This window comes from Thunnus maccoyii, chromosome 15 (assembly GCF_910596095.1).
Source record: "Thunnus maccoyii chromosome 15, fThuMac1.1, whole genome shotgun sequence".
NCBI classification, from domain to species: Eukaryota; Metazoa; Chordata; class Actinopteri; order Scombriformes; family Scombridae; genus Thunnus; species Thunnus maccoyii.
In genome coordinates this window covers 4,556,901-4,582,835 of record NC_056547.1, presented here as the reverse complement: position 1 = coordinate 4,582,835, position 25,935 = coordinate 4,556,901, and the positions used below count along the sequence as shown (strand labels likewise).

The following is a 25,935-nucleotide window of genomic DNA, read 5'->3' as shown; positions in this document are numbered from 1 at the left end:
TGCAAGCATTGTCAGCTTGTCACACTGTTGCTGTTTCACTGTAATTATCTTCACATTTAAAACGCACTATTATGAAACATGCCGGAGGTGTCATGTTACAAATTATTCTCAGTTTAGAGCAATGAATGTTGCAAAAAAAACCCAAAATAATGCTAAATCAGGCAATCAATATTATGCAAAGGAATTGTTTTGGTACCACATTCAAATAAATCTATGTATAAAACGATGTAAATATACACATGCATTGGTGTTTTATAAATGAATTCATGAGCCGGTAGTTGACAGCTGCCCACAGCACTGACAAGTGGTTTTAGTAGTCGACTACTGCACTAGTTGTGTAGTTGCTGAAAGCCCCAGAGTGAATGTAACCAAGAAAATGTGGAAATAAGTGTCTCCAGGCCTCAGAATTACAAAACAATGTTTTCCCTTCTTATTTTGGTCTTGTAATGAACAGTATAGACTGGGACCCGAATCAAATGAATAGTGACTATACATGTAATACATATAATTTACTAACTCAAAAAAGTGGATTTCCTCTTAAATTACTCTTTAAAAGACGGCATACATATGTACTGGTTTTAATACAATAAACATATAACACACATATAAACTATAATAATAAATAATAACGTAGGAAACAGTACTGGGTATTATTTCCACTTCATTTAACTTGATCTCACAGAAAATTGGTGCTTTTGTAAATTTGCATTTGTACAAAAGGTGATTTGTGTAATTTGTATGATATGCATGATTCAAATGTGGTCTGTGAATTCAACAAGGCAGTTTTAACATCAAATCTGACACTAATCCTAACCGCAACAACAAAGCTGAACCAAAATTTGAGCAAATAGGTTTCTGAGGAAAGTTGTTACTAAATATTATGAAATATTATTGTTTTGTAGTTTTAATATGATAGTTGTGTTTCTTGAAGGATAATTACGGTGTATTTCTGTACTTTCTGTCTGTAGGGCATCAGCGTGGTGGAGCAGGAGCAGTTGGACAACACTATGATCGAGATGGACGGCACAGAAAACAAATGTGAGTCAAAACACGACGGGAGCAAGTCGTGATGACTAACAACACCACGTCATCTGAGTCTAGCAGCCAGCTGGAAATCTCCCCATCGAAGTCACACATGTTTTTTACCAAAGGCTTGTTTGTAACAAAGTGGTAATGAGAGGCATAAATACAGACGGGAACAAGACAGAGCAAACAGAGTGCTCTTCCAAATCAAAACAACACAAACATAGATCTTTAATAAATAAATGCACTGTTAATTTATTTTAATGTAGAAGCACGCCAACAACTCATTTCAGGCAGCAAGATAAACAGCTGTGAAAATGACGGCGGTGGGAGAAATTAGTTTCAGCCAGCAAAGACTGCAAGACTAAACTGCAGCTGAATGTATTGAGAAAATAATTGAATTTCCTTCTCTGTCCACATAAGAAATGAATACAGTCCGAGAATATCAGCTACATTCATATCTGAAGTTATACAGATAAAAGCTTAAAAAACGAGAGAGTTTAGTCTTCTTTCTTGTTGCATTGCAAAAAAAACCTGTAAATTAACAAAATATAGCTGTAATTTAGTGGTTACTTAAGTTTATATGTAAAACAGGCAAATGGTCTAAGAGGGGAGGAGGGAGAAATTACTGTCCTATACCACAACTAACAGGAAAAATTATGTGATGTGAAATAATTAGTTGCTGTTTAAAAATGTTAATACAAAAATGCTAAAACTACACCTCAAACTAAAACAAATTTCAACTACTGTACATGTGAAATACCAGTAAAAATACAAAATTTGAACAGCCTTGTTAATGGTTGGCAGGTTTCATCTTCTGCTTCGCTTCTTCACTCCATTTTCATGTTTTCTTGATATATAAATGAAAAATATAAATTGTAAATAGTAGGGGTGTGCCCAAATACAAATACATAATTCGGCAAAGCACAAATAGTAGGTTTTATACAAATATTTGTTTCATACAAATATTTTAAAAATTATTTGTTTTCGGGAAGAGAAAAAAAGAAACATGCCAAATACCAGCACGAGGTCAGTTATATCACTTCATGAACACTTATTCTAACACTTTAATTTTCTAAAATTAGAGGCGTAACAAAAACAAAAACAGGATTTTTAAGCCTCTTTCCACTTTTATTCGAATACAAATACAGATACAAATAATTTTGCTGTCTCTACAAATACAGATACAAATACAAATACTGGACTCTCTGCACATCCCTAGTAAATAGGAATGGTTATTCATTTGACTGTAAATAATAATAATAAGGTCTGTCTTCTGTTCTGTCAAACAGCTCAGTTCGGGGCCAACGCCATCCTCGGAGTGTCTCTAGCCATCTGTAAGGCCGGCGCTGCAGAGAAAGACGTTCCTCTATACCGCCACATAGCCGACCTGGCCGGAAACACAGAGCTGGTGCTGCCGGTTCCTGTAAGACTCTCAGACCCATCACAGTCTCACAACACAGTCTGTGAAAACCTTTGTACAACCAGGTTCTTGCACAGTTTGCTCTGCTACTAAATGGGTTTACAGACTAGTTATTTGAAATGATTGATGGAAAATCTGCAACTGTTTTTTAAAATTTAGATTTAGTTGTTTTTCAAGTAAAATGCTAAACTTTTGCTGGTTAATGCTTTTCGATTGTAAACATTTCTTGCTTTTCTCCAGCTGTTGTCATTGTAAATTGAATAATTTACATATAAAATACACACATGGCAAAATGATTATGAATGAGTATATTGTAGAAAAGAAAAATAAATAAAATAAAGGACACAGGACAAAAAAGACATTTACTGTAAAGTGTGCAGTTCATAAGAGCAGTTAAAGAGACCTGAGTTAGTTAAAAGAGAACTTTTTTTGAACTTCTCCTGTCAAGCAGGATTAAAACAGGCATGACTTTTTCATCAGATGCTGGTTTCCAGTAGCCTTGCATCTAAATTATTTGTGTGATGCTCTTCCTTCCTCAAAAATATTTGATTAATTTATGTGATTTCCATCGTCTGGAAACATAACTCACATCTCCATCTTTATTGTTCCTGTCTCCTCCTCTCCTCTCCTCCGCAGGCCTTTAATGTGATAAACGGAGGTTCTCATGCTGGAAACAAACTGGCCATGCAGGAGTTCATGGTTCTTCCTGTTGGTGCCGAGTCTTTCAAGTAAGAAATCAATATAAACACAATCCAGTCTGGGAAACGTGATCCTTTTGATAAGCATTCATCAGGTTATTTTTGACAAAAATACCCTGATGAAGGTTATTTCCTTGCCCGTTACTTGTATTTATATCTGTATTTGTTGAGGCAGCGAAATTATTTGTATTTGTATTCAAATAAAAGTGGAAAGAGGCTTAAAAATCTGTTTTTGTTTTTATTACACTTATAATTTTAGAAAATTAAAGATGAAAATTAAAGTGATGTCCAAATTAAGAGTAGTGTAGTTGGCCCGTTGTTTTCCTTGGTTCCTTGAAGTCAACTGCATTTGAATTTTCAGTAAACTACTCTACACTATAATAAGAGTGTTCAAGCATTGGTTTTGGAGTTTGGCATTGGTCAGTTGATGAGTTTCATTAATTGCTTGATTGGTTGATTGAAACCATTCTCTTTTCTGCATTTTTCTTTCCATTATGTCTTGCTTTGTTCTCTTTTAAACACAATGTCTGTCTTACTTATTTCCTTACCTTTCTATCTTCCTTTATTTATCCCTCATCTTTTGTTTCTCTTTTCGCTCATTCTCTCCTCCTGATGTCGGTCCCACCTGACTTGTCTTCTCACCCTCTGATCTTCCCTCCTCTCTGTCTCTCAGGGAGGCGTTGAGGATAGGATCGGAGCTGTACCACACACTGAAGGGGGTGATCCAGGAGAAATACGGCCAGGACGCCACCAATGTGGGAGACGAGGGAGGTTTCGCTCCCAACATCCTGGAGAACAGCGAGGGTGAGGAAGAGGAAGAGGAGGGAGAATTGTTTTTTTTTTTTTATTTTAATTAAATAATGTTTCATAAATAATGAAAATAGTAAAACACAGCTGCTGTTTTTCTTGATTTAGTTTTTGCGAATTATAAACATTTATGTTCTCTTGTTTTGTGATGTCATCTGGCAATCTGAGATGAACCTGTTTATTAATTTAACTTCCTTTTAACTTTCCTTTTTTCTTGCACTCATCTTGCCCTTTGTTTTTACTCCATTCCTTCCCACATCCATCCTTTCTTCCCACGTTACATCCATGTCCCTCCTGTCCTCATCTCACCTCCCTCGCTGTCCTCTCTCCTTGCCCTCTTATCCATTTTCTACCTCACATTTCTTCCTGTCTCTATCTCTACTGTCTTCCCTCTCTTCAATGTTTCTCTCGTTCCTCAGCTCTGGATCTGCTGCAGACAGCCATAGAGAAGGCCGGCTTCACGGAAAAGGTGGTGGTCGGGATGGACGTGGCTGCTTCAGAGTTTTACCGCGATGGGAAATACGACCTGGACTTCAAATCCCCACCAGATCCAGAGCGACACATCAGTGCAGAGGAGCTGGCTGACATCTACCAGGGCTTCGTCAACAACTACCCAGGTGGACTATTTTTGTTGTTGGCTGATTGTCAGTCAGAGAGAATTGGAAAAATGGGGTTGTTTGATTTGAATGAAAACCTTTTTAGGCCTCAGTAGCACATGGCTGAGAGACAAAAGATGATTAATCTTCTTTTAAAGTTAACTTTTTACCTCTCCTCCCTCGTTCTCAGTGGTGTCCATTGAGGACCCGTTCGACCAGGACGACTGGGAGGCCTGGTCCCGTCTGACGGCCCAGGTGGGGATCCAGGTTGTTGGAGACGACCTGACGGTGACCAACCCCAAGAGGATAGAGAAGGCTGCCGAGGAGCGAGCCTGCAACTGCCTGCTGCTCAAAGTCAACCAGATCGGCTCCGTCACCGAGGCCATACAGGCGTACGTCTGAAACATTTTTTAGATGCTAAATCTGACTACTATTGTTTGTTTATGTAGCCCATGGATGTATTATAAGAGCTGGATACCGGACTAAAAATGGCGCCCATTCAGTCCTATAGGAATTGCTCGCCTGGTGCATACGCCAAAAAAAGTTTCTAGCTACCGGGTTGGTTTCCGCGTTGTGCGGCCCACTGAATATGCGCAGTAGTGTTTCCCCCACTGGCCCCGCCCGCGAGCTCCCGCTCAGCCCATAGACTTTACATTGTGATGACGTCACAGATTTTTAAATCGCTTGTCTCGGCTCGAGGAAAGTTTTACAAACATAAAACCTCCATGAATCAAAAATTCATAATAGAAAGAGTCATAATTGACGTTTGCAATTCGAAGCGTCCTGTCTCTTTTACAATGGTGGTCTATGGGGCCACAGGGGGATTTTTCGCTGCAATACCATGATTGGCCACTGGGAAAAATTGGCTGCAAGGATGAGCGGCGGCGCCCTATCCAGTTCTTATTATACATCCATGACGTAGCCTCTGGAGCTGACAGAAGCTTCTGGGAGCTGGCCAATCAGAATAGAGTGGGCTCATTGGGAGGGGGCCTTGAAGAGACAAGAGCTAAAACCGCCCATTTCAGACATAAAGCTGCATAAAGGACCAGTATCAGATAAATGAGGAGTTTTCAACTGTTAATCATGCAAATATATTTCTGTAAAGCCCCAGAATATAAATGTAGACCTGGAAATATGCATGATATATCCTCTTTAAAATGACAAATCTGCCTTATTAGGAGACAAACAGGAGACTCCCCATTGTCAATCCAACATATCATGAACACAGCGAAAACAACATGGCCGCTCCAGGCAGTCTGGTTACCTTGGACTGGTCAGCAAGGTCGTCCATCTCGACTGAGATGACAGAGAGGCCTATAGGGAGATACAGAGAGTCACAGCTGTCCTGCTATCAGTCACACATGTGGAAACACACTCACAGAAGCAGCAGTCACCATGTTGTCAGTCACATCAGTCGTTATACCTGTCAGCCATGTTGACCTTGTGCCAGAGATGGGATGCAGCGAATAGACCTTTATAAAAAGATAAATGAAGGACAAGAAGTGACAGGAGAGTTTCAGCATGAAGATTAGCTGTCAGTCAAATGTATCGATGCAGCCGACCGGTCCTGTTGTGTACATGTACCTTCACATTTGTTGATATCTTTGTGTAGAGAGTGTGTACTCCAGCGTTGAATGAGTGTGTCATCAGTCTTAGACTTAACAGAACGTCACTCAGGGTTATGAAGCTATCAATCATGACAGTGTAGCTGGATTATAACAGGAGAGGTGAGGGGGAGGGGGGCAAAAAAGATTAAATGATAGAAACGTCGCTGATGACAGTAAAGGTGATGTATTGCGTCCGTCACATGAAAAGCCTCCTGCGTTGTTAATGTGATATATTTTCTCTAATAGGAAACCCAACGGGGGCTCAGATTAGACCGGAGACATTAATGTACGTCTTAATTTTCACGCTGTTAGCAGGTTAACGTGTCAGATGAGCTGGAGTTACAAATACATCACAATCAGATTAATTATCTTGTGCAATAACTGTACCGTAATAAGTACAATAGATCTTTCACACACTGTGAGGATATAATATGAATTACATATATGTGCTTCTATAACCTTGAATTTCACTCAGAAACACAGTTTTGCACCTTGTGTGCTGCAGTTTTTAAAGAGGACGTATCATGCACGTTTCCAGGTCTATATTTATATTCTCTACTGGAATATCTTTGCATGATTTACACTTAAAAAAAACCTCCTTATTCATCTTATACTGGTCCTTTATGCAGCCCCTCAATTCAGCTTCTTTACTGTTGTTTAATTGAAATGTTTTTTTAATTGTAACCTTTATTTTAATGGCATAATGACTATATTTTCAATATAACTGCTTCTTGGCAAAAGTGCCCAGAGAGTGAGACCCTTTTACATACATTACAGTGTTTGCAAGTTACATGGGTTTAATGGCAACTGTAGGTGGTAAAACTGTAATTAAAGAGTAATTGGTCACATTCTGTGTAATAATAATGATGATAATTATAATAATAATCAGTCTGTATATCCTGCGTACATTTTGTTGTTTTTAATAATTTAAATTGATATTCTGCATTATTTTCATGTAGTAAGTTTCCAATATAATACAACAATAATCCAACCAGTTCATGACAGCCTTAACGTTTGTTGCATGAAACAACTGGCTCCCAATTATAGGGAGGGAATAATAATGTCTACTTGTGACCCCGTTCACTGGCATTTGGCCTTAACAGGCTATCTGGCTTAACTGAGGAAGCAAAAAACCCATGGTTACAAGAAAATGCCTTTAGACTTCCGGTAACTTTTCATTTCATTGGACTATGTTTAGCGGAAATTAACACAATTTAGACTTAAATCTCTCTCTCTTTCTGTCTCTCAGGTGTAAACTGGCTCAGGCGAACGGTTGGGGTGTGATGGTCAGCCATCGTTCGGGAGAGACAGAGGACACCTTCATTGCCGACCTGGTCGTGGGACTCTGCACTGGACAGGTGAACACACACACACACAGGTTTTACATTAGTTGTTGCTCAGAAGCACTTTAATCTACAAAATGTATGAAATCCTGTGACACTAGTGTAACGGTTATACTAATTTAAGCGAACAAGCTTTAGTGACATTATCATAATTTAACATTTCACAGGTTTTAAAACCTTTCAGAGACATTTCTTCTGCTGGATGATGATTCTCTCTGTCTCTCTGTTGTAGATTAAGACTGGTGCCCCCTGCAGATCTGAGAGGCTGGCCAAGTACAACCAGCTCATGAGGTCAGTGTGTTGCACACATAATCTTCCCTCTCTCTCTCTCTCTCTCTCTCTCTCTCTCTCTCTCTCTGGGTCAGTCCCAATACCCACACTTAAAGTCTTGAGCACTTAAAGGTGCACTTAATAACTCTGGTGATGTCTATATTTTTCTTATTGTCAACAAATCTCATATACAGAACCAAACCAACAATGAACTGATCTACTAACAAGTGTGTGTATCCAAAGCCTGATATATCTTATTCCTCTGTGCCGTAGACCTACATTGTTGTCCAGAAACTATTAAAAACACATCAGTGAGCCACATTATGAAGAGTTTGATCACATTTTCAGTCTCAGGACAGTAGTTCTGTGTAAGGAAGAAGCCACTGAGCATGTGCAGTTCAATTTACAGAGCTTCACTAGCTTGTTGCGCTACATATCACAATCTCTTAACTTTGTACAAAATTTCTCAAAGAACTTCAATACAAAGTATTTATGTGTATTTACACATCCAGCAGACACAGAACAACATTAGCATTCATCTGAATGAAAATGTAAGTCCAATATTCGCTCTCCTTTTAACTCTGGTTTGGTCTCCTCCAGCTCCTGAGTAATATTTCCGTCTTTTTAGCTGCTTTCTTCACCATTTAGTCACCAACTTTGTCTGTCTGTTGTTTGCTGCTGAACAAGTAGTGTTCAGTAGGTTTATCAGAGCTTTTTTCACTGAAAACAGCTGCTGGAAACACTGCAGATGACGAGGCTAATGAGACTGAACCAAAACAGTAAAGTTGCAGCCTGTAAAACCAAAACAATGAGCTGAAAGATGCTAAAAAAGCTATGTAGTAGTCAGGGTCGAGGGATTTATCACTGTGAGTTTGTCACTGCAGCCTCTTTCACATTACAAGTAATTTTTTACCGATTTTTAAAATTGTTTTCACTTCCAGTGAGGCAAAGAATTATTTTTCTGTTAAAACTCTATTTTTGACCAGTTTCAATAGCCAATCATTGACCATTTTTAAAACCTACTTACTTTATCTTTACAGTCTCATTATATTATTCATATCACCTGCTTTCTGATTTCTTTTCATCATACAAGACTTATATATATATATATATATATATATATATATATATATATATAAACTTGAAGTCCAGGTTTCAAACTTTGTCTATTTAGACTCCTTAAGACTTAATTTTGTATTTAGTTTTTACTTATATCTTACATATATGTTTTTTTTCATTATTTAACATCTTTTATCTTCTTTTGGCTCCAAATCTGGCAGCGGCCTACTGTAACACCTCTCCCCAGGTGTCCGGTCTGTCTTAGCGCTTAGCATCACAGGGCTAATTGACGTGACAGGTGACAGCAGCGCTGGTGTCACCCCATGTGTCCGAGCCAGTCAGCAGTAGCAATAGGAGGAGGAGGAGGAGGAGGAGGAGGAGGAGGAGGAGGAGGAGGTAGAGAGGGAGGCGGGATCGGCTCAGCAGCGTAATCCCATCGGACTGCTGAGGAGACGAGGTGGAGGGTGGAGAGACTTACAGGAGCATTAACCAGCGATAAACACTAATCAGTGCGCTCAAGCATGCACACGAATATGCACAGACACATGCACACACACCAGAAAAAGTTACTTACAATATATTGATTCTACTAACAAGTATCTGTGTTGTAGAGCTCCGTTGTCCCACACACACACCGTCCTGCTGCCAGAAATACTCACTAGAGCACCAAATGTGGATTCATCAGCTGCTGAAAATAGTCCCAACAAATGCACTATTTCCTTCTGTTTGAGAAATGCTTGTTTAAAACTACAGCACCCAGATGTTTTAGGAAATTACTGAACCTTTTTAAAAAAATGAAACTACATTTTTATGAGTAGTTTTTAAAGATTTACATCTTCAGTAGGAGCAGATGGGCCAACACATGTCGGTTGTTGACTTTCATGGGATTTGTTGACAGTAAGAAATATAATGAATAACATATGTAATTATAAAAATGTATCCTATAGTAGGGGTGTGCCCGAATACAAATACATTATTCGGCAAAGCACAAATAGTGTTTTTTTTTTTTTTTTACGAATATTTGTTTCATACAAATATTTCAAAAATTATTTGTTTTCAGGAAGAAAAATAAACCATGTCAAATACCAGAGTGCAGGTCAGTTACATCGCTATCTCAGTGTCTCTCCTCTGCTCTGCTGTTACGTCTATCAGCAGGTCTCAACGAGGGGAGTCACATCCACCCGCTACATGACGCATATTTCCTAATTTGGACGTCACTCCCAGAGTTGGGAGTGTTCCCCAGAGATAAAGCTGAGCTACTGACACAAGCTTCATGAACACTTATTGTAACACTTTAATTTTCTAAAATTAAAAGCGTAATAAAAACAAAAACGGGATTTTTAAGCCTCTTTCCACTTTTATTCGAATACAAATACAAATACAAATAATTTTGCTGCCTCAACAAATACAGATACAAATACTGGGCTCTCTGCACATCCCTATCCTATAGGTCCAAAGTGTTACTTTTAGTCACTTTATAAATACAGGCTCAGCTTTCTGTGGATATAGGACAGTTTGGTTTTAGCTTTTTAAACCAAACAGAGACCATCTGACACCAAAATATTGAGGATGATAAACTCTATAAATGAACTCTAGAAATGTTTTCATATAAAAATGTCTTCTCTGAATAATTTCTCTTTACCCTTTTCTTTCTCATTTTTCTCCTCTGCAGGATTGAAGAGGAGTTGGGCGACCAGGCTCGTTTTGCAGGCCATAACTTCAGGAACCCCAGCGCTCTGTGAAACTGACAGACAGACGAATGACTCACACACACACACACACACATTAAGCTACAGACACGACAATAACACGGACCGAGCCATGTATAAAGAAAAAATATCACACTGATTCATGAAAAATACACGAGCAAAAGAGCTGAGCAAAAAAAATAAAATAAAAAACCCACAAAAATAAATTATGCACTGGACTTATATATAGGTATGGAGATGATGCTGTATGCACACACACACACACACACACACATATATATATATTACGCAGATGCAACACGCACTCAAGCACACGCAGGGGAAACAATGAAAATATAAAATCTATAAGCCAGACATGCACTGTTACTGTAGTTTTAAAGGAATAGTTCATGTACAGCCAGAGGACAGACCTGCAAAAATACAGATTATTGTTGTAAAAACAGAGAGATAAATAAGTAGAGATATAATAGAGTAAAACAGAGTGAAGCACGCAAACTGAAAGGGTGAAAAAAAAAACCCTCTAAAAGACCAAAACAAGATGATGCATTCACAGAAACAAAACAGTTTCAGGGATCGAGAGAAAGAACAACAAAACTGCACAAACACTTACACACTCTGTTGCATCACACACTGACCTGGACACTGAAGAACCTGCACTCTGCCCACTTCTGTCCTCCGCCCTCCTTGTTTTTCGTCTCCTTTTTCTTCTCGTCAAGTCCCCTTTTCTCACTTTCGAACCCTCGTTTTCCTCCTGATGTGATTCTGATGACGGCAGATTATTTGTCCTTCCTGCTTGAAGTCCTCCTCTGTCCTAAAAAAAAATACAAACACAAAAAAAAAAAGAATAAAAAATGAACCCTAAACCCCCCAAATGTTCCTTAAGTTTCTCCTGAGTGTCCATAGAATAGCTGTGTTGAAAAAGAAGAAAGGTAATTTAAAAAACTGAATAAATTAACAGAACGCTTGTCATTGAAAATAATGTGAAAATATGTGAAATAAAAAGATGGTAATTTACAATTTCAATCACAGTTAAAAGGTTTTTGTCTTTTTTTTGTGCGTGTTTCTTCTTGTTTAGATATTTTCCACACAACAACATGGATTAAATTAAAGGATAAGTCTGGTGATATTCTATATTTTTATTATTGTCAACAAATCTCATGTGCAGAGCCAAACCAACAATGAACTGATCTACTTCAGAGTTCTTTCTGTTTTTCATGTCTGAACCCGACCCGAGCCCAGTTAATGTACGCTGAAGCACTGTTATCCAGTCACATAATTATTGTTACCATGGTTACATCTTGCCTGATTACACATGTGTGGGCACCGTCAAAAAGCATTGTTTTATATAGACAGATATAGGCAGATTGTTTTAACACACACACACACACATTACTCAACGTCATCAGCAGTTATAAATATGATAAAATTTGACCAAACCCAACCGAAACCTGAACTTTTTGCCGAAAATTTTGCCGGGTCCCATCAGGCTCTGGTTGGGTATCCACCCTCTATCCTACTTACAAGTATTGTGTGTGTATCCATAGCCTGATATATCTTATTCCTCTGTGCTGCAGACCTCCGTTGTTGTCCAAAATCTATTAAAAACACGTCAATGAGTCACACCGCTGCACTGGGTGACATGTTCCTTCTTTATGAAGCCTTTGGACACGTTAGTTTGTCACATTTTCAGTCTCTAGAGAGTAGTTCTTTGTAACACAGACACCACTGAGCATGTGCAGGAACATTGTTCAGAGCTTCATTAACTTGTTGTGCTACATATCAAAACCTCTTCACTTTGTACTGAAGTTGTTTTAATTTACAATGTAGTAGACTGAAAACGAGATCGCTGTTATTAGTCTTTGGAGCCATTTCTAATCAAACTAACATGACTATACTCTTCATAATGAAGGAACAAGTCTACAGCAAAGAGGAATAAGATATATCAGGCTTTGGATACACAAACAATACTTGTAAGTAGATGAAGTCATTGTTGGTTTGACTCTGCACATGAGATTTGTTGACAATAAGGAAAGTACTGGATTCTGCCAAATTCAACATGCTAGTATTAGCATATTATGTGATTCTCACAGGCTGAAACTGTGATTATGACTATAGTTATGGGATGGCTCGTGTTGGTCGCTGCTGTTGCTGTAATCATAACCGAGACTGTGACACACTAGATTTAATATTGGGTTTAATGGGTTTTTTTTACATGCAGGGGTTGTGTGTGTTAGTGAAGGGCTGAAGCTATTTCTGAACTCAGGTGTACGATAACACATCTGTCATATCTCATAGAAGCACCAGGTTGTGTATCTGGCAAGGAGCAGTAAATTGTAGCCACAGCAGAGATACTGCAGTCGTCTGCTGCGTAGCATCATAGCAATAATCACAGCTGCAGTGTAGCCCGAGCGATAATCACAACACCGCAACTTCAACCCACAGCCAGGCAGAGCAGCCAGCTGTGGTCACAGCAGCGTCTGTATGTTGTTGGAGCTCAGCCTTTCAAAACTGAGCTGAAGTGCCAGATCAGCTCCTCTTTTCTGTGTCTGCAGTGTTCCCCTAAACTCTCTGAAGGATTGGCCTAACAAGGATTGGGGAAAGGCAAAAAGTATCGCACGGTAACACAGAAGTACTCCAGATAAAGAGATCTCACCCCAGGGACCCATTTCTCTTATGTGGTGCCAATATCATGCTACCATCATGCAGTTATATTTAATTAAGGCGACACAAAGAATTCATAAAACACACAAAAACATGTCTTTCCTTATTTGATTTATTCATTTGGTTCACATGTAATGAGCACAAACCATCCAGTGTTAAACATACAGCAGCCAAGTGTCCAATAACTAGATCAATCTTTATTAATCCCCGACTTGTCAACACTGAATACCGGCACAAATATCTTTAATATACTCTCTATACAGTATGTAAGTACATCATATATTTAAGTACATCCTTTCTTTAGCGTTTATTGTCAAAGGGCCCTGAAGTAACAGTTAGGTGAGACAGACTGTTAGCGAACACATGAAACAACCTGAACTGACTGATTGTCTACTGGAAATAATATCGGACATTTCAGCTCAAATTAACAGCAGATTACGACGAGAAACACGACCGACGTTTCCTATCATTCACATACTTGAGCAGCTCCACTTCCACCTGTTTAATAGAGAAACCGAAAGACCAAAAAAGCATCTGAAAAACAAACGTACACTGCCCCACTAACTTCTCTTGTAAAACAGAACATTAAATCAGCTGAGAACATTGTGTATAATTTCCAATTTTCGAGATGTTTGAAGTATTTTTTTACGTCTTTTAAAGTTTTGTGGTCAACACTCAACACTCACATATTTCATACTGTAACCCGACACTCTTAGAAGCTGCCCTACTTGTAAAAAAAGAAAAAGAAATAGAGAGAGATTAAAAGGTGAAACATGACAAAGAACTAAATTCTCACAAAGTAAACACACGTCTGTCTGAGGATCAGTCAGCCCAGTTTGCCGACACATAGTGACACGTGACGAGATCTAAAGGTGTTGTTCATCGGTCGCGGCGGAGACGTCCGAGCGTCCGTTACGCGCGCGCGTTGATGATGTCGACGAATTCCGGTTTCAGAGAGGCTCCGCCCACCAGGAAGCCGTCCACGTCGCCCTGAGACGCCAGCTCTTTGCAGTTAGCTCCTGTCACTGAGCCTGGAGAGACACAGGCAGAAGGAGGGGTGATCACATGGAAAATGAAGCTTGAATTCAACAAAGCAGCTCAATCAAAGCCTTGAAGCACCTGATCGTCTTCTGTTTTATCTGTATGATTAAACAAACTCAATGCAGTCATAAAATATAAGTCTTTTAGATAATTTAAAAACATTAAATGTTTTCAGTCATATGAACAGATGTTTTAAGTGTTTTATCACAGATCTAAGACAGATTAATATTAGGAAAAAGTTTCAAATGAGTTTCAATACACAGGAATATTTGGTTTTGACAATTATCAACTATCATTCATTGTGTGGAACTATACTATATAGAAAAAAGTATATATAAACTATATATAAAAAACCTTTTTTTCTCTCTGCTCAGTTAAATAAAAATAGCCAGAAAGCTGCTCATCACTGCTCCTTTTGGACACAGATGTCTGAAATTTATTTATTACTATCAAAATTGTAGAATAAATAATAAGACAAAACTAAAAGTATGCAGTCATATAAAGTAAAGCTATCAGTTATAATTATTTCAGCTAAAAAAAAAGTTTTAATTGGTGATTTCTGTGATGTGAAGGGCTCTTAAACACTGTGATACAACCTTTAGCTTCAGCTGGTAGTTCAGGCACCAGTAAACTCCATCAGAACTGCTTGTCTAAGGGTTAAATAGCTTCCGAGACCCCCTCCCCTCTACAATTTACCTAAAGCAGCTTAGAGGGCGGCTGTGTCCCACAATTTCTGTAACTTTCCAGAGTCGACGATCTGATATTAACAGACACTTCACGCTGTGATTGGCAATCCTGAATGTCTGAAATAACTCCAACCACTTTGTTAAATTACAGTCATGGTAGAAGCCATGTGAGGCTGTAATGGTCATTACTGAACACCACAAAATGAAACTGTTGAATCTATATTATATAAACCTATTTCTTAAAGTCTGAACCTCTCCAACACAGGTTCACACATATTAGCAATGAGTCCATGTTCAGAGATAAAAAGGTTCAAAATCACTTCAGTTAAAAATCATCACTGACCTCCGTAGATGATGCGAACAGAGTCGGCTACGTCGTCTGACACGTTGGCTCTGAGCCACGCCCTCAGCTTCTCATGGACCTCCTGAGCCTGGACACACACACACATGCACGCACGCACACACGCACACACACACACACATTAAAAATACGATACAAAAAAAGTCAAAACAAATAAATTTATAAGAGTATTACCACATATTTGAACTAGTAAATGTTTAATCACTTTCAGCTCCAGATTCATCATCATCATTATTCATCAGTCATCTTTAATTTACGGGTCTTTTAGCTTTAAAGAGACGAGATGAAAGTTTTGTCTGATAAATTAAATGTAATTTTGATGCTGTTTGGCTTCCTGGATGAACATACTGTAAATAAAGGGAAAATACGGTTATTTCACCTTGATGTATTTCCAAGAAGTGTGACCTCTGTGGATATACGGCAGCTTTGTTACAGAGATTCAGGGAAGTGAGGACTCGCACAAAACAACATATATCAGAGCAAGCTGTGCAACACAGCTGTTCAAATAAACATAATTTCTACATGAATCATTTCAAACACTTCTCTCTGAATCTGACTGAAAGCAAACATAGAAAGTAGCCGTCTGGAACAGACAAAGCTTCAGGAGGCTCCTCATTTCCCCCAAATCTCTGCAACAGAGCTGAAGGTGCAACATCTGCATTATAGAGTCACATTTATGTGGAATACATCAGATAGAGATAAACCGTTACCTGTTCAGGTGTAGCCGTCTTGCCTGTGCCGATGGCCCACACAGGTTCATAAGCCAGCACCACTTTCCCCCAGTCCTTCACATTCTCTGCAACACAACCACATCCCTTCATTAGATAATAACACTGAACCTCTTTATAAACCACTAATGATCTACCAGGAAGTATTTCCTAATATTAAACATTAAGATACACATGTTCAATTGAGGTAAAATACCCAAAATCACCGACTGAATATGAGCTCTAGTCTGAGTCCTTTCCCCTTCTAAAGGTTCCAGCAGGACAAAAGCTCATTAGGTTGTGTTACAATAACAGAAAAGATCCTTTAATTTAAATAAATCTAGAGCTGCAATGATCCATCACATCTGTTCTCCTTTAAAATAATAATAAAAAAAAAAAACAGCATTAACGGAGAAACAAGACGATCGTGTCTCATGAAGTTTCTTTGACGGCAGAAAGCACTGACCTATTTTGCATTTTAAATCAGGATTTGTAGCCTACTTTATATGCAGAAGTGGGTTAAATGAGGCCAAGATGAAACCAGAGGAAAGATCATTAATAAAATTCGGAAACTCTCTGTGATATCAGACAGACGGCTGAGAGGACACAGAAGCAGGAGGAAGGCAGTGTTTCATATTTATGAGCACAATATAAGCAGATACAAGAAGAACTGGAAATGAAAATGAGGATATTAATTTGAAAAAATGTAGAAGTTTGTTTACAACTAACTAAAAATAAATAATAATAATAAAGAAAGAAAAAAAGGGAAGAAAAAGGAGATAAAATATATAAATAAAAGGGTAAAAATGTTCTTGTTGTATTTCCTGCGTTTACCTGCGATGACCTGCGTCTGAGCGTAGACGACTTCTTCTGTGGTGCCTGCCTCGCGCTCGTCGAGCTTCTCCCCGATGCAGGCGATCACCCCGAGATCGCTCTCCAGAGCATGAGCCACCTGAGATTCAACACCAGAGTCACAACTTCACCCGCAGCTGCACACCTGAGCTTTGACAACACGCTGGTAGATTTACAACAGACACATTTTAATTTTCTGTATTTTTTGAGTAAATGTGTCTCTTACATGCTCCTTTTTTGTTCAGGAGTAAAACAAAATCATGATTTCTGCATGAAGACGGTAACTGTGACAGATGTACATACAGTATGTGTTTGGTACATAATATTTGAAGTGCAACATCTGAAGCCTTTATAGAGAGCAGAAGTAAAACAGGATGACATTTGTAGTAAATTAAATAACTAAAGAAGCTTTGGAGCAGAGTCGTGTTATGGTAACAGCATTTCCCATCGTGGGTTAAAGGTTACCGGGCGAGTTGAGGTTAGTTCAGACATGTTTGTAATAACAACAGAACAGAGAGGACTGAGCGGTGGAGACGTTTGTAGAAAACAGAGAGTGTTTTTTTTTGTATTCTACAAAATAACTGCTGTAGTAGATGATGAATTGTCTTAGAATATGGAAAGTCAAGTCCAGAAGGACACATGACAGAAATGCTGGATGAGATATCGCATTGAGTGACGGTAGCTGGTGGAACCTGGACGTGATGTCACATGACTTCGGCTCCCTGCGGACAAATTTATGATTGTATGCAGAGCTGAACAAGCTGCCGGTGCCGTGGTGGCGTCAAGGATGTCACTGTTTAGTCTTTTACCAAGAAATATGTCTAGAAGATCCTGCAGAAGCTGATACATGTTAAAATATAGTCAACAAAGACATCTTTTCATCTGCAAATAACCAAAACCAGGTCTGTGACGCGTCTTTGCTGTTATTCATCTTTAATTTATCTCTTTAAAATCATGGATTGCAAGTTTTGTCGATTCATCAGTCCAAAGCGTCGGCCTCACCTTCTGGCCAATCAGCTCATCGCTTTCTCCGAACACATGGCGGCGCTCGGAGTGTCCCAGGATCACCCAGTCGACCCCGCAGTCCTTAATCATGGCCGGGCTGGAGGGAGAGGTGAGACAGGAAAAGCTTCAAAGCACTTAAAATGACAAAAAAGTTATTTAAATATTCATCAGCCTGCCAGTGTAATTATTCAGAAGTATTATAAATGATTAATGTGAGTGTATTCAGTCAGTGGGGGGGGGGGGGGGAGGTACCTGATCTCCCCTGTGAAAGCTCCCTTGGCCACCTTGTAACAGTTCTGGGCCGCGACACCGATCTTTGGATCCAGACGGGACCGAGCGAAGTCCAGGTAGATGGAGGGAGCGCCGCACACCACCTCTGGAAATGAGCCAGAAACAAATGTTCATTGTGACTTTAATTTCATCTCTCTGTGAATCATCTGAGCCTGAAAGTCTTTCTTCTATGTCTGTTTGCACTTTCTGTCCTTTCCTCGTCAAGGCTGCCGTTTTCAATATTTTTCTTATTGTCAGCAGATCTCATGTGCAGAGTCGAACCAACAATGAACTGATGAAACTCTTTTTAACAGTATTTGGACAACAACAGCACAGAGGAATAAGATATATCAGGCTTTAGATACACATAATACCTGTTAGTGGAGTTTGGCTCTGGACGTGAGATTTGTTGACGAAAAATATAGAAAATCACAACCTGATCATTTAAGGATCCATATATGTTACTATGGCGACCCAAACCTCAAAATTCTAATAAATGTATTTTGTAACTGGATTAATTAAGGGCTGCAATTAATGATTATTTTCATTATCAATTAATCTGCTAAATATTTTCTCAATTAATTGATTTATTGTTTTGTCTTTAAAATCTCAGTAAATACTGAAAAATGACTCGTATTATTTCCCATTACAGCTGATGGTGATGCCTTCAAATGTCGTTTTTTCTGAATGAACAGTTCAAAATCCAAAGATGTTCAGTTTAACATCTATAAAAATATAACATCGTATAACAAAGAAAAGCTTCTCACATTTGTGAAACTGGAACCAGACAATATTTGGCATTTCTGCTTAAAAAAAAAAAGGCAAAAATGATTATTTAATATTGTATTGATGTAGCTCTACCTAAATTAAACTCATTTATGCAATGCGTCACAGACATTGTATGCAACTATTGACAGCTCTAGTCATCATGAAAAATCAAAAATGCAACACATACAGTACTTATTTGAAGCTAACGGGACACTGTTAGCTGCAGATAATAAGTGGTACAAAAAAGTGACTTTTGACCCTGAACTGAAAGAGTTAATTGAACTGAATTTAATTGGGTTTCATTTATTTCCAGAGGAGTTCAGTCAGTAATAGTAGTTGCAGTGTGGCTGAGCAGCTGGTTTATGTTACTGTGATCCAAACTGTTTCTGTCTGTGTTCATTTTAACTGTTAAAAAAGTTTTAAATAATAATAATAATCCGTTGTTGTCACTTTGGTTTTCTACTAGGACTGCAACTAACAGTTATTTTCATTATTGATTAATCTGTTGATTATTATTTTTTTATCAAATAAAGTGGATATCGGTGTTTTTAGTAAAAAATCCACAGTGTGTCCACACAGTCGTCTCCTCAGCAGTCTGAGTTAAGGCTGACTTATGATTTATTCCTTTCATGTCGCACACCTGGAGAATTTTGTTTTGTCGACACTTTCATATTTTGTCACGCAATGTGATTGGGTAGTGATACTAATGTTGCCATGGAGATTACAGTTTTCACTGAACTTCATTATTTATACTTTGGTTTGTAACTTTAGATAACTTGGGATGATATAATTTAACTAAACCAGCCGGCTGGAGGATAGCGTCTGGTTACCATGGAGACAACTGAAACCTTTCTCTGAAGCATAAATTGAAAACGTTGCGTGACTCTTTAATTTCTTATAAAAAGTGTCGAGCGATCTACCATAAATCAGCTTTTAGTCATATCAAGTGGATATCTGACACATTTACAGTCTTTTTAGCATCAAATTCCCTCTTTGTGTTTCCCTGTTGAGCTGCAGGTGGAAGTAGAGTAACAAAAAGAGGGACTTTGGCGCTAAAAAGACAGAAAGATATCTACTTGATTTGACTCATTTGGACGCTGAAGCTTCATATTAGCTTCAGATAAACTTTGAAATACATTTTTGCACAGAAGGAGGACTGTGGATTTTGTCCCCCATCATTATGAAGGGATCTTCTAATGGTCAGTATGAACAGGAAGAATGATTACAGCAAGAAAAACATGTTTCACTGTTCATTTGGGCTCCTGACTGATGTTTTAAGATAAACTTGGAAAATATTGAACCCGTCCTTTAAAGACATTTGAAAGATGAAAAGGGTCCCAAACTAGACACAGCTGTATTGTAGAAAAAGTGATGAAATAAATGTGGTGGAATAAAAAGTATGAAGCGACAGAAAATAGAAATATTCTGGAGTGCAAATACCTCTGGCTGCAACTAACCATTATTTTCATTATTGATTAATCTGTCGATTATTTTCTAGATTAACTGATTAGTTGTTTGGTCTATAAAATGTCAGAAAATGGTGCAAAATGTTGATTTCTATTTCCAAAAGCCAAAGATGAGGTCCTCAATTGTCTTTTGTCCCAACCAACAGTCTACAACCCAAAGATACTCAGTTTAATGGACTAAATAAAAAGAGAATATGGGCATCTTTTTAAAAAAGGGGGGAAAAAAGACTCAAAATGATTACTATCGAAATAGTTGGCGATGAATTTTCTCTCAGTCAACTAATCAGTTAATCAACCGATCATTGCAGCTGTACAAATATATCAACACTGTGTAAAATGTACTTGTTTACTCTCCACCACTGAGGATGAGGCAGAAACGTCAGAGGCCTTTATGCAACTCATCCAGATCACATGACTCCCAGTGTCACTGCGTCATCTGATCAGCAGCATCCCCCCCACCACCACCTCCACCTTCCCCCGTCTGATTCTCACTTTATCGATCACCTTTGTTAATCTGTGCACTCTAAACCCCCGCAGACTGCACCTGTCAGTAAGTCAGCAGGCTGTTTTAGTTACCGGTCTGGTCGTGCAGGCTGGCGGTGTTCAGGGTGGTGATCAGCTCCTCCAGACTCTCCTTGATCCCGTTCATCTTCCAGTTTCCTCCCACGAAGAACCTCCGCGACGCCATATCCCGCTGATGGTGGCTGATTCCCGGTTAGGAGAAGTGATGGAGGTCCGGCGTAGCAGCTGCAGGATGGATCCGACCTTCTGCTGGTGCCTGAGGCTGTGTCCTTCAGGTGCTGTCGGAAATATCAGAACTCGAGACTGGTGAACAGCTTCCTTCTTCTTTTGGGTATATTGGCAGCTTTGCGGCGCTTTATCGCCCCCCACTGATCTGGAGTATGAACTAAACATCCTCTCTCTAATATTTCTACCAAACAAAGAATTACAATGGAAATAATAAACAAAATAGTCATGATTAAATAAATAAATGAATGAATGAATAAATGAAAATAAAAATAAATAACTAATAGTTCTCAGATTCTATTCATTATTCTTGTTGATCTTAAATAGTCTAGTAGGAGTTTCCAACACCTTTTTTTTTATAAGATACAAGATTTTTTTTTTTTAGAATATTACTGATATTTTGCTCTCCAGACGTTCTGGTCCACTGTTTTTTCCTCTCCACAATATTCACACTTTCCATTACTATGTTTTCAAGTCACACAGAGAGAACTGTTTAGACCAGTATGACCATTCCTTAATCTTGTTATAACTTTCTCCTCTTTCCTATTTCGTTCTGCAGACGCTGCACTCCTAACTAATTAGTAGGGGTGTGCAGAGAGCCCAGTATTTGTATTTGTATTTATTGAGGCAGCAAAATTATTTGTATTTGTATTTGTATTTGAATAAAAGTGGAAAGAGGCTTAAAAATCTTGTTTTTGTTTTTATTACGCTTTTAATTTTAGAAAATTAAAGTGTTACAATAAGTGTTCATAAATAAACTACCTTATGAAGGAGGTCCCCACACTGGATCTTGAACAGGAGTCTCCCAGATCATAGACGACTTTACTCATCACCTCATTGCAGACAGACTAACAAATATTTTTAAAAATATTTGTATGAAACAAATATTCATTAAAAAAACCCATTATTTGTGCTTTGCAGAATAATGTATTTGTATTCGACACACCCCTGCTAATTAGTGACGTGTTGATCCTTAAATTGGAGCCAATTTCTTTTATTCTTTCTCTTTTTTTTTGTAAATTAATACAAGACAGAATGTGATGTGTATGTGTGATGACGGACAGAGATCAAACCATCAGGTTAGAAGCAGGTGGGAGTTCAGAGGGACTCTAGCTGCACTGTGTTGTTTACTCTTTGATTTACACATTTCATTTAACACTGGCCTGACAATGTTTCAATATAAGTTCAATATAAATAAAAAGTTCAATACACATATGTGGTGTTTGATATTTTTACATTATTTAAGGTTTTTATACCAAACATAATATAGTCGTCCATGGAAACTGTTTGAAAATGGCAGGCGCTTTCAAAAAAATTACACAACGCTGATTGGTCCGATCCACCGGTGGTTTGGACACAAGCGCATAAGCCTGACAATATCGATTCTTGCGTGATCTTGTGAGTCCGGCTGCCTCGCAAGGTAACACCTCAGAGTCATTATCACTTACATGAAAATAGAGACAGTGTTGATGTTGGTTTCTAAATGCTATTTATACTGTAAGCTCTCTGCTCCAAACAAAACTTCTGGAGGGGAAATACAGAATCCTACATTTATTGTCGGCCTAAAAGTGGTCAAATTTAACCATATTCATCCAATCTAAAAGAAAGACACCTGCTGTTTCCCCCCCCCCCAGGTTGATATAATCTCCAAATGTCCAAAGTTTGATGTCAGAAAATCAAAAATCTAAAACATAGACTGTAATCTTTAGGTTTTACAGCCACAATTTTGCTCCAGCGTTTGTGTGTCCTCCCTGCTCTCCAGGTGCTGTCTGACTCATGCTGCTGATATGTGTCGACCTTGTTAACAAAACTTCCCTCCAGACTGTTTTGTGCTGCAACTGCAAGGACAAATTTTAAAAAAACTGTCTTTTTTACACGCACGTGCTGTTTCAGCACGCAGGGCTGGATTTCCAACCGGGCAAAGCAGGCAGCTGCCCCAGAAAGCCCCAGACCCCCAGGGGGCCGCAAAAGGCCCAGATTTACTCTACATCATTTGGGACTACATAATTTGATCGCTTGCAAATGCGTTATAAATTTCTCCATCCTCCCTCTTGGAGGGAGTCTGTGTTGAAATCTAGTTTGAAGCCTTTATTAGTTTTATTTTATATTGAGCTCATTTGTTTTATCAAACTGCAAACAGAAAACTGAGGGACAGGTTTTATTATTCCATCACAGGAGTACTGTCAGGCTACAACCAACTATTATAAACAATTATTTTCTCTAATAATCGATCGTTTAGTGTATAAAATGTCAGAATATAGCAACAATTCCTCCAAATCAAATGACCAGATACATTGTTTGACCATGTGGACAACATCCTCTGTCTGTGCTTTCCAAACCTGTTACAAATCACTGTTAAAAAAATAAATAGTTTAAGTTTTATGGTGTGACAGCACTGTGGTTAAGGTCTGGTTAGGTTTAGGGAATGATTGGAGGAACATGTGGTTTGGGTTTAAGTTACTACTTCCTTAAAGTCAAACCACTTTTGTCATCATGGCTACAATAGTAACCACAGGGTTACATTTAGGGGACGGACAGGAAATGAATAGTTTTCACAATAGCAAAAGTCCACTATTGGGTTAAAACCTCCATCCACCCCCCCCCTCTTCTGAATGAGGAAATCTGTTCACATAAACTTAGCACAAAAAGTAAGGAAATTTGTGTTTGGTAGATTATTTCTTTGTTATAACAATGCTTCTTGGCAATAAATCTTATACTGTTGGAAAGCCTGTTCATTTCCCTTTTCAATGGTGCCACATTTGTAAGGAACATGCATTTGTGGGATGAGCAGCAGAGCTTGAGTAGCAGAGTATGTGGGTTGCACCCAAGAAAAATTTGCCAAATCTTCTCTGCCAATGCCAAACAGCTTATTCTGCCATTGACTCTTGTTTGGTGTTTGGTGGATTGGATGATTGAAGTTTGAAGAAACAAGACATATTGGCAATTTAACAATTTATTTATTTAACAAACAGGAGCCTCAGTAGTGTGGGGAAGAACCATACACAGCCATAACAGCCTGGCACCTCCTTCTCATGCTGATCATACACTGCTGTGGGATGGCATAGCATTCTTCAACCAGCATTTGTCACAAGTCAGCCAACATGGTTGTGTTGGTCACTCTGGTACGAACAGCACGCCCAAGCTGATCCCACAAGTGTTCAATGGGGTTGAGGTCAGGACTGCTGGCAGGCCATTCCATCCTCTCCGCTCCCAAATTCTGGAGGTAGTCTCTGATAAACCCCACAAACCAACAAATGCTGGTTGAAGAATGAGAAATAAGATTTATTGCCAAGAAGCATTGTTACAACAAAGAAATAATCTACCAAACACAAATTTCCTTACTTTTTGTGCTATGTTTATTATTTGTCATCTGAACTGCACCACTGTTATCACAATTACTACAACTGCTAGATGGCATCTGTCAGTCAAACGTAACTATAAGTTGTTTTTGGCCAACTAACATGGTTTTTCTTGGGAGGACAGTTTCGAAAATAGTGAAAAATGCTGATCATTATTCCTTGAAGCTCAAGTGAACATATTCAGATGACTTGTTTTAACACAAAGATGTTGAGTTTACCATCAAGGAAAACTACTATCACTGGGAAAACTAGCAAATATTCACATTTGAGAAGCTGATACCAGGGAATTTTTGGAATTTGTCTGTTAAAAAATGACTAAATGATCAATCAGTTGCCAAAATGTTTGCCAATCATCTAATCATTTCAACTCTAGAGTACCACCATGTATAGTGGGGGTCAACAGGGGCCCAACAACAAACTATATTACATGTGTAACCCTTTAAAATCAGTTTAAAGGTCAATCGTATCCATTGACACACACAGACACACAGACTCTGACATGGTGTTAATGCAGAATTCTATGTTTATTAGAAAGTTTTTCAACAAACATTTCGTCTTTTTACAGAGGAACTGCACAAGTGTAAAAGTACTACAAAATGCAGCTGAACACAGGGGAGTAAAATAAAGTTTACAGGTCTTTACAGGAGTGTTTTTTTTATAGGTCTGACCGCCACCCGACTCGACCTTCAAACCTTCATTCGTCTGGGTTTATCAATCGGATTTTGCACAGTCAGACGGGGGAAAACAGCAGCAGCCATCTTGGTTTTAAAAGTTAGCTGGTTGTGTTAGCAGGGGTCCAAGACGGCAGCTCTACTCTTGCTCTTCTCCAGTGGTACACACATATTTGTAAAGCCCCAAAAAAAAAAGAAAAAAAAAAAAAAAGAAAAAAGACACTGTACATCAACTCTCCATCCTAATGTGTTATTTTCAACTATAAAATACAAATAAATTTACATATTCGTCTAAATAAGTGCAGGGCTCTTTTACAGGTCAAAGATCTCAAAGATAATAAAAATATATCTGTAATCCTACAGTCTTGTTCAATATTCATGTGTTCTTTCTTTTTTTTATTGTCAAAAATCTATATGTGTTTAATTGACAATTTCAAAATAAGAGCTTATTTTCTGCTCAGTAATCCTTTTGAATAATGTGCTATTTTTTATATGTTTTTTTTTCTGGTGTTTAAATCCTCAACGACAGTAAAACTCTCTTGTACATACAGCGGGATGCATCGTGCACTGTGTTCCTGATGCCATTTATACAACGTGACTCACTTGCAACCTCTCATATTTTGCATACATAAATGAGGAGGAAGTAGAGAGGAAGGGAGAAAGAGAGTGAAAACATCTGCACGAAATCTCCTCCAACCTCACTCGCCTCCTAGTTGATTCTCCTCTCCTCTTCTCCTCCCCATCTCCCACCCTTTTCATCCTCTTCCTCTCCTCCTCCTCCTCCTCCTCCTCCTCCTCCTCCATCC

The 25,935-nt window shown here is 38.6% G+C and overlaps 2 protein-coding genes across 6 annotated transcripts in view; one reads left to right on the top strand and one right to left on the bottom strand.

The window, feature by feature from the left end:
• LOC121913813 (gamma-enolase) overlaps positions 1 to 11,517 on the top strand; it is a 30,546-nt gene extending 19,029 nt beyond the window's left edge. For all 5 annotated transcript variants that reach the window (XM_042436642.1, XM_042436641.1, XM_042436643.1 and 2 more), the window contains 9 exons: positions 969 to 1,038; positions 2,316 to 2,449; positions 3,083 to 3,174; positions 3,818 to 3,948; positions 4,371 to 4,568; positions 4,738 to 4,939; positions 7,404 to 7,512; positions 7,730 to 7,788; positions 10,499 to 11,517. In XM_042436642.1, coding sequence (XP_042292576.1) covers positions 969 to 1,038; positions 2,316 to 2,449; positions 3,083 to 3,174; positions 3,818 to 3,948; positions 4,371 to 4,568; positions 4,738 to 4,939; positions 7,404 to 7,512; positions 7,730 to 7,788; positions 10,499 to 10,568 — 1,065 coding nt within the window. In that variant the 3' untranslated portion in view covers positions 10,569 to 11,517. The remainder of the gene's footprint in view (positions 1 to 968; positions 1,039 to 2,315; positions 2,450 to 3,082; positions 3,175 to 3,817; positions 3,949 to 4,370; positions 4,569 to 4,737; positions 4,940 to 7,403; positions 7,513 to 7,729; positions 7,789 to 10,498) is intronic.
• Positions 11,518 to 14,024: 2,507 nt separating this feature from the next.
• Positions 14,025 to 21,205, bottom strand: tpi1a (triosephosphate isomerase 1a). The gene is made up of 7 exons (XM_042435471.1): positions 20,929 to 21,205; positions 18,101 to 18,224; positions 17,846 to 17,945; positions 16,826 to 16,943; positions 15,995 to 16,080; positions 15,267 to 15,354; positions 14,025 to 14,227 (listed from the first exon to the last, which is right to left on the bottom strand). Exons 1-7 carry the CDS (start codon positions 21,038 to 21,040, stop codon positions 14,109 to 14,111), a joined length of 747 nt encoding a protein of 248 aa, XP_042291405.1. The 5' UTR covers positions 21,041 to 21,205; the 3' UTR covers positions 14,025 to 14,108.
• Positions 21,206 to 25,935: the final 4,730 nt, after the last annotated feature.